This window comes from Dendrobates tinctorius, unplaced genomic scaffold, assembly GCF_039654945.1.
Source record: "Dendrobates tinctorius isolate UK_male_01 unplaced genomic scaffold, ASM3965494v1 ptg000372l, whole genome shotgun sequence".
Lineage (NCBI taxonomy): Eukaryota > Metazoa > Chordata > Amphibia > Anura > Dendrobatidae > Dendrobates > Dendrobates tinctorius.
In genome coordinates this window covers 1,143,344-1,155,740 of record NW_027362038.1, presented here as the reverse complement: position 1 = coordinate 1,155,740, position 12,397 = coordinate 1,143,344, and the positions used below count along the sequence as shown (strand labels likewise).

At 44.9% G+C, this 12,397-nt stretch overlaps 1 protein-coding gene across 1 annotated transcript; it reads right to left on the bottom strand.

Annotated features, from left to right (window-relative positions):
- Positions 1-347: 347 nt before the first annotated feature.
- On the bottom strand, positions 348-11,920 carry LOC141075815 (uncharacterized). Its single transcript, XM_073562955.1, has 3 exons — positions 11,828-11,920; positions 11,538-11,628; positions 348-1,986 (listed from the first exon to the last, which is right to left on the bottom strand). Exon 3 carries the CDS (start codon positions 1,835-1,837, stop codon positions 545-547), a length of 1,293 nt encoding a protein of 430 aa, XP_073419056.1. The 5' UTR covers positions 1,838-1,986; positions 11,538-11,628; positions 11,828-11,920; the 3' UTR covers positions 348-544.
- Between the last annotated feature and the right edge of the window lie 477 nt (positions 11,921-12,397).

Here is a 12,397-nt window from a genome sequence, read left to right as displayed (position 1 = left end):
AATTCAAATTCATACTATCTATTCCTGACACTGGAGTGGCTTATACACTTCCGAAGTATATAGTTTGAGGTCTGGGATCTGCCAATATGTGGCTAGTGTTCTGACTGTTTCGAATAACATGATACATGATTTAAGTTTTTTTCGTTTAGTCTCGCTTGAATATAGGTCAATATTAAATAGTCTCTTGATGAGTCGTCTTTGGCGAGGACGATGAAACCCATAGAAATGAGAGGCTTGGAGAGTGAGTGTGTAAACGTCACCTCACCCTATATACTGAGATGTGGAATATATGTTTTTTATATCAGTCACTTTCCAACGAATCTTCAGGGGGTGAATTATGGGTATAGTTTTAAATTTGGAATTAATAAGGTTGAGTTTTATTCTTTTGTCAGCAAACATTAGGAATGACAAGAGACAAACCATTTAAGAAGATTCAATTTTGGTTAAAACTATTCCAACATTATGAACATGAAAAAGTCGTCTTCCCATTGTGACGTCTCTGATGTTTTTTAACAGTTGATTTCCAAGTAAAATATTTCCCACATTAAGAAAATGAAAATGGCCTCTCCTCTGCGGAACTGCTCTGATGGCGATCAAGAAGCACTTTCTGGTTAAAATATTTCCCACATTCTGAAGAGGAAGAAGGCTTCTCCCCTGTGTGACTTATCTGGTGCTTATCACAATCTGATTTATTGCTTAAACATTTTCCACATTCTGAACATGAAAAAGGTTTCTCCCTTGTGTGAGTTCTCTGGTGGGAAACAAAATTTGATTTCTGCGCAAAACATTTCCCACATTCTAAACATGAAAAAGGCTTCTCTCCTGTGTGGATTCTCTGGTGCTGAACACAATATGATTTATTGTTAAAACATTTCCCACATTCTGAACAGGAAAAAGGCTTCTCCCCTGTGTGAGTTCTCTGGTGGGTAACAAAATTTGATTTCTGTGCAAAACATTTCCCACATTCTAAACATGAAAAAGGCTTCTCTCCTGTGTGGATTCTCTGGTGCTTAACAAAATCTGATTTCTTGTTAAAACATTTCCCACATTCTGAACAGGAAAAAGGCTTCTCCCCTGTGTGAGTTCGCTGGTGGATAACAAAACTTGATTTCTGCGCAAAAAATTTCCCACATTCTAAACAAGAAAAAGCCTTCTCTCCTGTGTGAGTTCTCTGGTGCTGAACACAATATGATTTATTATTAAAACATTTCCCACATTCTGAACAGGAAAAAGGCTTCTCCCCGGTGTGAGTTCTCTGGTGGGTAACAAGCTGTAATTTCTGTGCAAAACATTTCCCACATTCTGAACAGGAAAAAGGCTTCTCCCCTGTGTGAGTTCTCTGGTGGGTAACAAACTGTGATTTCTGTGCAAAATATTTCCCACATTCTAAACAGGAAAAGAGTTTCTCCCCTGTGTGAGTTCTTTGGTGGGTAACAAAATATGATTTATGTGCAAAACATCTCCCACATTCTGAACATGAAAAAGGTTTCTCCCCAGTGTGAGTTCTCTGGTGCATAACACAATCTGATTTATTCCTAAAACATTTCCCACATTCTGAACAGGAAAAAGGCTTCTCCCCTGTGTGAGCTCTCTGGTGTCTAAGAAAATTTGATTTACGTTCAAAACATTTCCCACATTCTGAACAGGAAAAAGGCTTCTCCCCTGTGTGAGTTCTCAGGTGAGTAACAAAACGTGATTTCCATGTAAAATATTTCCCACATTCTGAACATGAAAATGACTTCTTTGCTTTAGGAGCAGTTTGTTTTTTAATGTCTCTTTTGTGACTTTGATTTTCTTTAGTAGTCGGTATTGAATCAGAAGATGTGACCTGTTTCATAGGATCAGATAACAGATCTTTGCTGTGAATGGATGATGCTATATCTGGAGTAACAGCAATCAATTCAGTTGTATCTTGTAGGATCTCAAGATCATCAGATTTAAAAGTTGAAGATGTCAGCTGTCCCTCTGATCTCCTGGTACAGTCATCTGCTAAGATAAAAAACAATTATTATTTATTAATAAAATATCCTTGAGTTTTATAATTTTGAACATTTCTACTTAGCTTGCCATTTTTATGGACAGTTTATGTAAAAGCTTTAATTATTTACCAAGACAATGACAGTTCACAGTCTAATAGAAAACCTTGTTGGATGAACCAGTAGTGTGCGGTGTTCAACTGTTTGTTTATTCCGCCTCCCAAATATCAAATAAAAAAAAAAATCAATGTTATGTAGGTGAAAATAATACCAATTCTCATCTCACAAAAAACAAGTCCCCACTCAGGTCCATCATCTGTCAATGGAAAAACAGAGGTTCCCACACTATTAGTGGCTCAAAGGCTGTTGAAAAGCAACAGAGTTTCTATAAACCAATCCAGCAAAATCCGCTCTCACTTCGGAGTCTTGCAGTGTGCGCAAACAACATTTAGGATCCCTGTATTTAGCAATATTATAGTGAGAAGAATCCACTTAATTTGCGGTGTGTGTCTCCTGGAGCACAATCTGGGCACTATGTGCTGGGTAAGAAAATGACAAATGTGTAATTTTCACTCTCCAACATCCACTGCGTGTTAATTTCCAATAAGTGGCTGTGGAGTCAAAATATTCACTCCTCCTAAGGATTATAACCCTCAGTGAATTAATTTATAACATGGAATCACTTTATGGGGATTTCTACTATTCTGGTTTTCTGTCATTTAGTTATATTAGGGCTTCTGCATATGGTGTGTCCAATCTCATCTGGGATCTGTTCCTGCTGTCCAGCTGGAGTAATCTGCTCCCTACTTCAGCCAATTGGAAAGTACCACACCCTACTAAAGTGCAAAGCACATGGCCGGAATCTGCCAGATACAGCGCTGTTCTCCTCTGGTTCAGTCCTCTGTGCTCAGCTTGCGGCTTGTGTATTTGTTTCCTGCTGTGACCGTGGCCCGTTTACCGACTACTCTTGTGTCTTCTGATTCTGTATTCTGTCCTTCTGGTTCTGACCCGGCTACCTGACTATTCTTCTTGCCATCTAACACCACAGAATAGCAGGTGACACCATGGTCCAAGCCTTGGGGTCCCAGTGTATGTCCAGATTCCATGTAAGGGTGTTATAGGGCGGTGAGCAAGGCAATCCTTGGGATATGGAAAGCAGAGAAGATAGTGCCAAGCATGTTCATGGGTGACATCTTTTGAGCTGCCAGGTGACCATGAACAGTGCTCCCAATACATTGTGTCTGCAAACTATTCCAGCAAGATCTGCATTCAAATAGCTAAATGGCGCTCCTTCCCTTCTGAACACTGCCATGTGCCCAGACAGTAGTGTACAACCGTATGTAGGGTATAGTGCGAAGCTGGAAAATAATTTGTAAGATCCATTTGTTTCCTATTATCCTTTGTGAATAATTCCAAACTTACCACCACATAAAGTGACACACGTCAGATATTAATAATGGAGCCTGATTAGGAACTGCTGAAATGATCAAACTCCACAGTCTCCATCAGTAATAAATGAGCAGCTAGTGGTGAAACCTCTCTGGTGTATTTAGAGTATGGGTCTCGGAGATTTCACAATCTATACTATCCTAAGCTCCAATAATATTTTCTGTCAGATGAGTTTCAAGAAGAAATATTAGGCATTTATAGAGAACTGTGTATAAGGCCAATTTCAAATGTCCTGATATTTCCGGTACCGGAGATGTCCATGTGTGTAATACTTGTGGCACATGTGTGACAACCGTGTGCCACCCGTGTACAGCATCAGTACCACATGGATGGCCGGCAGGGAAGAAGCGGTACAGTAAGTGCTGTTCCCCGGTGGCGGGTGCTGAAGACGCTCTCATCATTCTCCTCTGCTCTGCCGGCAGGTAGAATGATGAGAGTTATATTAAAGTGAGAATGATGACAGCAGGTGGGGGCTTTTGGGACTATTACGCCCATCAACCTACACCTGCTGCTAAGTACAGTGACATCAGAAGTGGATGACTGGAGTATTCCCCACCCACCGCCTGCGCTATAACTAAATAAATGAATGAAAAAAACGGTGTGGGTTCCCCTGTATTTTCTATAACCTGTCTGGCAAAACTCACAACTGGGGGCTGCAATCCTCCTCTGTCACCTTCAGCAAGGCTGGTTATCAAGAATAGAGGGGTCCTCACACTGTTTTTTTTAATTATTTAAATAAATAATTTAAAAAACGGTGTGGCGTTGCCCTCCATTTTTGACAACCAGCCTTGCTAAAGCTGACAACTGGGAGGCTGGTATTCTCAGGCTTGTAAGGGGCCATGGATATTGACCCCCCCAGCCTAAAAATAGCAGCCTGCAGCTGCCCAGAAAAGGCATCTATTAGATGCGCCAATTCTGGAGCTTTGCCCGACTCTTCCCACTTAGGTGTTGGTGAGTATAACTGTGTTTGTTATTTTTGAAAAAGGAAAACTGTTTTGTTTTATTTCTAATAAAAGACTTTATTCTGGCTGTGTCTTTATTTAACATGTAACTTTGGGGTTCGTAATGGATAGACACCTTTCCATTACTAAGTCGTGGGCTTGATGTCACCTGACAATAAAAGGGTGACATCAACCACACAAATATACAAATATGAACCCCACTTGCCACCGCTACAGGACAAGTGGGAAGACCCAGGAAAAGCGTCGGAATTGGCGCATCTAATAGACGTGTCTTTTCTGGGCAGCTGCGGGCTGGTTACTGTTGAATCTATATTTGTAGTTTTCAGTTAATGAGATTCTCGTGCATCAGGGTGGGGTTGTGGGAGTGGCTGTGGGTTGGGCTGTGGGCGGGGCTTTATGTGGTGCTCTGTGTACATATTCATCTGTATTGGCTTATGACACTAATTCCTTCAGTGACCTGCCCCCTATTTTACATAAAAAATTACATCCAGAAAAATGGCAGCACCTGCGCAGTACCATCTATAAGTAAGAGATAGATGCTACTGGACAAGTGCCGCCAGTGTCATTTGTAAATTTTTATTTTCTAAGCCTCACAATAGCCACAATATTATAGGCATTGTCAAGAATAATATCAACATTATTATATGCATTATGTAATAATGGGGGCAGGTCAGTGAGGGGTCAGTAACCTGTCATAAGCCAATACAGATGCATATGTAATCAGCACACCTCATAAAGCCCCGCCCACAGCCCCACCCACAGCCCCACCCCAGAACACGAGAATTTCATTAACTGAAAACTACTAATACAGATTAAACAACAACCACAAGACGGATTTCATCACCAGGTATCATTGTAATCGGTATAACGGCGCTGACCTGACAGTGTCTGGAGGTTACTGAGCACAATCCTGCTGACAGGTTCCCTTTAAATTTAGATCTTAGGCATTTGGAAGAGGCAATGGAGAGATTTTTTTCAAGACTATCAGGGAGTTACAGACTCACATTAGGCAGGAAGGCCGATCCCACCACAATCAAACTATCATACAGAATGAACAGGTTAAAAAAAGACGTAGAATAAAAAATTATGTTATATCCCCAACAGCAACGTATGTACGAGGGGAGAACACTAAACCGGAGCTGCCTCATTTATGGTGGACCATTGGAGCCACTATGAGTCCTGAACGGAAGAGTAGAGAAAGTATTAGCGCCCCCATTTCATGAGAGATTGTGCAGTAATCTGAATTCCTTAGGATGGAAAACATAATGGAATTCATGACGTTTAGTAAATCTATGACACCAGGGCTGGAGCCAACACATCTCCTGCAGGCGGGAATAAATGTATATTACAGCCATCAGCCACGCACAGCTTAGAGATCTAACAGGGCACAGGTGGAATGTTTGTCCTGTAGTTTATCACAATCCTCCTTGAAGTTAGTTGCTTTTAAAAGAAATTGAAATTTCAGGCTAAAGGGAAACTCTGTTATTGTACAGAAAATTCACACTTGCCATATTTTTTGGACCATAAGACGCACCTAGGTTTTAGAGGAGAAAATTAGGAAAAACAAATTGAAGCAAAAAATGTGGTCAATTCTGTACTTAATATCCCCTATCCTGGTATATATGGTCCCCTCATAACCATTCTGATTCACATTGCCCCCTCATCCCTACCCTGGTATGCAAGGCCACCTCATCCCTATCCTGGCATGCATGGATCCCTCATCCCTATCCTGGTATGACTGGCCCCATCCCCATCCTGGTATGCATGTATCCCTCATCCCTATCCTGGTATGCATGGTCCTATCCCCATCCTGGTATGCAGGACCCCCCATCTAATCCTAGTATGCATGCCACCTCATCTCTATCCTGGTATGCATGGCCCCATCATCCCTATCCTGGTATGCAGGGCCCCCATCTCATCCTGGTATGCAGGGCCCCCATCTTGTCCTAGTATACATGGTCCCATCCCTATCCTGGTATGCAGGGTCCCCTATCTCGTCCTGGTATGCATGGTCCCATCAGCCCTATCCTGGTATGCATGGTCCCATCAGCCCTATCCTGGTATGCATGGCCCTGTAGGAGGAAGGACCAGAACAATAAAGGCAACAGTGTCTGTGGGCCGTAACCATTGGGACTGCCACTAGTGTGGCAGGGGGACAGAGAACCTGACGGGGACAGACCTGTGACCTCTGCTGCAAAGGGCGGGTCTGATATAAAAAGGGGGGTGCGCCGGAACCTGGGGTTTCTGGCGGAAAGACAGGAGGTGCAGCAGAGGAAAGTTTGCTCCCTCCCAGTGGGTAACACTACTGACGACAGACTGCGCTAGAGTGCGCACCCCCCAACATCCAGCAACAGCACCAGTGACCACTTCCCGCTGCCGGACGCCGACCCTACGTGACCGCAGGCAGGAAGCGCTGACCTACTGTGCAACGCTTGACAGCAGACAGTGTAGAGCCCACGGCTCCCGTCGGAGACTTTGACTTTACATCCGCGGCTGCGGCCTTGAACCCAGAACCCTCCGCCTCATCCGCCGAAACAACAGCCACCGGTACCTGGACACACAGCAGCCCACCAAAAGGTCCCGGACTCTTCTTCACCGCTAAGAGAGAGTGCCTCCGGTTCATCCAGGACCGCTTCCTCAATGTGATGCGCCGTCTGCGGCGCCATCGTGGAATCTTTCAACCACCTCCCTTCGGACGACAGAGTCTGATAAGTTGAACCCTACCGTTTTTTCCTCTCCTGTCGTTAGCAATTCTTTTTTCGTTGTTACCATTGTTGACAGGTGAAGTCAAGCTGTCACTGCATAATACTGAACTTCCACATATTTGTCCGCGCAAAACTTCTGTGCATCTTGTATATATTAACTCCCTGCGTGGAGAAAGCGTTGTTATCTTTTTCTCTGGTTATAAAAAGACACCCGTTAACACTTGCTCTGCCCCCTGCTCGTCACAGCATCCAACACACCTGCTGGTAACCTACAGCCCCATCTCGTCCTGGTATGCAGGGTCCCATACTTATAAGTGGCCCCCACCCCCATTCCTATCCTGGTATGCATGGCCCTATCAGAAAACATTAAAAAAACAAACCATTACACTTTTCTACCCGGTGCTCCCTTGCAGCCTCTTGCTACGGTGCCAGCAACTGCTTTATGCTTGTAAGCAGCGCTGGGAACAGTGCGTATTCATGAATATTCATTTCTCTTAAGTAGCGGCACATGTGACCACCGGTAGCAGCAGGAAGCTAGTTGCTGACACTGCGCGCTACTGAAGAGCAATGAATACTCACTGCCCTTTGAGTGCACAGTCCTGGCATCTGTGCTCTGCTTGTGAGCAGCGCATGATGTCTCTGCCAAGTTCTGCTTACAAGCATATAGCAGTTGCTATCATCGAAGCAGGACGCTGTGAGGAAGCGCGGGGTAGGTAAGTGTAATGGTTTGCATTTTTAATGTTTTCTAATGGGGCCATGTGTTATGATTAGGTAACTGAGCAGGATAGCTGGGGAATAGGCTAGGCAACCAGATAACCAGAAAGGTTGGTAACTAAGCAGATTGCAGACCCCTAAACTGACAACACAACTAGAATTAGCCATGGGATGTACCTACGATGCCTCGGCACAGTCAAAGAATTAACTAAGCCTAAAGCAAGAAAGGGGAAAGCTAAACTGCCCCAGAGTAGAACCCCAAAGGAATAGATAGCCCCTGAACATATATTGCAGATGAGACAAGATGAGGCACAAAACACAGGTAGAAAATAGAGTAAGCAAATGATGGGGCCCAAACTGTCTAGATAGAACAGGACAGGAAAGATACTGTCTGCAATCATGCAAAAACCCTAAGAAAAATCCAACACGTATGATATGCAAAAATACTGAGGCCACACGACTTGTCCCCCACTAGATCAGAATTCTGGTGTGAACTGGAAGCAAAACAAAAGATACTGACATAGCAGGGGATTAGCAATACTGAACACATTGATATGAGCTGTGGCATATGGAACAGGGTCCTGTTATGAATGGGTCACCGAGGAGGAAAACTAAACAAGCTAAGTCACAGAAAGCCAGAGAGGTTGGTAACAATGCAGATTGCAGACCCCTGATCCTAACCACACAACTAGCAGCAGCCGTGGAGTGTTCCTACGATGAATCTAGATGCCTCGTCACAGCCGGAGGACTAAATAAGCCTAAAGCAAGAAAAGGGGAAAACTAACTGACCCAGAGCAGACCCCAAAGGAATAGACAGCCCCCATGTCATGGTCACGTGTCTCTGGGCACACAGCGGTTACCGCAAGGTGAACCCATAACACACGTGACCCTGGATACACCGCCTCCAGTGGGGCGCATTTAAATAATAAAATGTGCAGGTGGATACGCCGCCTCCACCTGGCGAATTTAGGTATTACACGTTATACAATAATCAAATAATAAAGGGGGAACCTGGGTAACTTTAACAATGGTGGGCCCTGCGATAGGGAATGGGGGACGTGGAGACCTCCTAAGCTCCCCTGAGCCAGTGTCCCTGCACTCCTTACGTTCCCTATACAGGCTCCGCACCTGTCACCGTACGCGAACCTTAACCCCTTGCTCGCCCTGAACCTAAACCCTCACTAGGGAATAGGTCGGTGCGGAGACTAATCCCACCACTGCACTAATAACACACATGAGGAAAGAGACAATACAGGGGAAACACCACTTAGCTTTGCTCTGTTGCGTACGCTCCTAGCAACAGAGCCCACCACCTGTGTGCATCTTCTCCTCCACCTGGATCCATCACCATAACAGGATCCTTCACCTTAGTGCAGCCTTGGAGCAGAGTCCACCACCAGTTGCTGCTGCTTAGTAACAGAGTCCCAAAGATGAGTTCAGCTTCTGACACGAAGTCAAGCATGGTTGAGTCCAGCTCAGCAGCCAAGTCCCACATGGTGAGTGCCACTCTCCATAGTCGCCACTCCACCAGTCCATGCAGACACTTCCCGCTGACACCATCACTGCGACCCCACCACGCCATGCCAGCCCTTCGTCCAGACACCATAGCTGACACGCTTCCCCCCTGGCTAAGCTGCACAGGACTCCTCCTCAGCTCCATCCTTCCACCAGGCTCTCACCAACTCAGAATCCATGAATGAATATCACCAGCAGTGATTGCACACCCTGAGACTCATTTATAGAGCCCCACACCTGAACCATAATTATGTGCACATTAAACCCAAAGTGCAATACCACTAACCACCACCGGGGACAGTCAAGTCACTTGGCACTTGCCAAAGTAAAAAAAGTTCACCCTGTGCAATTTAAAACTGTCAGATCAAATTCAGATCATGACACCCCACACATGTATTGACAGTGAAACAAGATGAAAACACAAACATAGGCAGGAAAATAGGCTGAGCAAACGATGGGGCCCAAACTAACTAGAAAGGACAGGAAAGGAAAGACACTGTCTGCAATCTGCCCAAAAAACCCTACAAAAATAATGTCCAACACTTCTGATAACAAAATTAACCCTGAAGTCACTAGACTTCTCCCACTATATCAGCACTCTGAAATATTCTGAGACAGAGCAAAAAAGAGGCCAATCTAATAAGGGACAAAAAGCAAATTGGCAAACACAGATAAATAAGAGTGGAAATTCAGCACAGCCCCAGCTGGGGCTGGCTGACCACACAAGAAACTGAATAGACCAACAAAATCAAGTGTGAACATTAGCAGAAACACTTAGCTTGAGATGACTGGAACAGAGCTGAAAACCAAGACCTGAAAAGCCAGAAGGAATCACCAGCACCAGAATAGGGCGTCGGCTGTCTTAAATCCAGTCTGAGATTCCAGAGATCCAATCGTTATCCTCAACATCAGGTGGCAGATCTCTACTAATTAAATCAACCTCACTATCTCCTGTTACCACCAGAGGGAGCCCGGAAGGAGAACTCACAACTGGTAGACCAGAAAATGAGTTCACAACAGGGTCCAGCACAGGTCCCCGCAGGGAACAAGGCTGAACTAACACCTGCAAAGCAGAAATCAGAGAAAGGCAAAAACTGGATCAAATGCAAAAAGATTCCAGCAAACAAATGACTTATCTGAACGATGCAGGACCAAGCAGGGGGCAGGCAGACTTCCAAATGCACAGGAAGAAGCCAAATCACTAGCAACAATTGAGGGAAGGTTGCTCACTTAAATCTTCCCAGTCTGTAACACCTGACCTCCAATCATCATCTTCAGGTGATTGACTTTTGTCAACCCGACCAGCTCCATTACCTGCAGCAACCACCAGAGGGAGCCCAAACTCAGAAGCCAGGTCACAAGTGTTCACAACAGCCATGCATACCAGGATGGGGATGGGGGTGTGGGCCAATTATAAGTATGGGGACATGCATACCAGGACCGGGTTTGGGGGGGTAATCAGATCAAGACACTATTAGTAAAGAGAAATGAATATTCATTGTCCTCCAAGCCCATGGGCGTGGGATGCAGTGAATATTAATTTCTCTTTAGCAGCGGGAACACGAGTTAGCCGCAGCCATCGGCTCCAGCCTCCTGTGACCATCTGCCGTTCAACCACCTTCCCACCACATCCAGAGCCGGTACATCAGACTATAAGACGCACCCCCCCATTTTCCTCAAGCGTCTTATAGTCCTAAAACTACGGTAGTTTTAACACAAATTGAAAAGTGGGGATAAAGTGAAATTAGTTATTGTACAAAAATTCACACTTGGCCTCACTGCACATCATAAAAGCAAAGTTTGACCAGAAAGACTGGACCTGGTCATGAGACATTCAGCAGCACAGAAGGGAGAGAAAATTCATCCAATAAGATCTCAGGGATCTAGGAAGCCAACAGCATCATTACCCTCCGCTTTCTCTTTCAGGCCCAGCATAATATTTTTCTTCAAGTGATTTTCTAACCTTTCAGCGCATTCTGCATAGGCTGTCATTTGACTTCCAGGGGGTAGGTGGAATCTCCAGGTTGTAAGTTCTATAGAAAAGGGCTTTCAATGCCCAAAGTCATTTGAACAGTTTTGGGTGGAGGAAAATGTTGTGGTCTAGAGGCAAAATGGTGATCATGGTAATACGGCCGGACTACACCACCGATAAAGCAGCCACAGCCGGTGACTGAGAAGAATCTGTGACGTCACTGCATTCAGTGGTTACTACTCACCTGGGTAGTCATATGTGGGAATCTCCTCTTTACACCATTCATCACCCCTCACATATGTCTCTGTAGTGATAATATGAGTCAGATCTTCATCCTGAAACAAATATTGTAAAAGGTCACAGACAGATGGAGAAGTTCCATCTATGATCAGCTCTAATCCTGCCATCTCCACCGTTCTCATTACACAAGTATAAAACATATAATACTGGTGGATAAAACAAGACTGAGCACAAGACCTTCACAGCCGTCTACACATCATAGGGGAGATCTCCTGACACCTTCTCTCCATCTACCTGATGATCCTGAGGAGCACTGGGATCTTCTTGGTTACAGTCCTGTGGAAGAAGAGGACGGGGACATCTCTCTGGTGTTGTCCTCTTACTGGATAGATCTGGAGGAAACACATACAGGGACTGAATTCATTCTCTACATACAGATAATTATAGGCCGTGTGTATTTAGTCCTGTCTATTACCTGGTGATGTGAGGGGCTGGGGAACCTCCATTATGATGTCCTTGTACAGATCTCTGTGTCCTTCTAAATACTCCCACTCCTCCATGGAGAAATAGACAGCGACATCCTGACACCTTATAGGAACCTGACACATACAATGATACCGTCATCCCCCGATCCCTTCATAGTGTTACTGTATAATGTCCCAGCATTCCCAGCAGTGTCACCTCTCCAGTCAGCAGCTCAATCATCTTGTAGGTGAGTTCTAGGATCTTCTGGTCATTGATGTCCTCATGGATCAGGGGGTGAGGTGGAGGCCCCGTGATTGGGCTCAGGGGTCTTCCCCATCCCTCAGACACAGGGTCCTGACAGCGATCACTAGAGGTCTTCTTCACCACTGTGTAATCCTG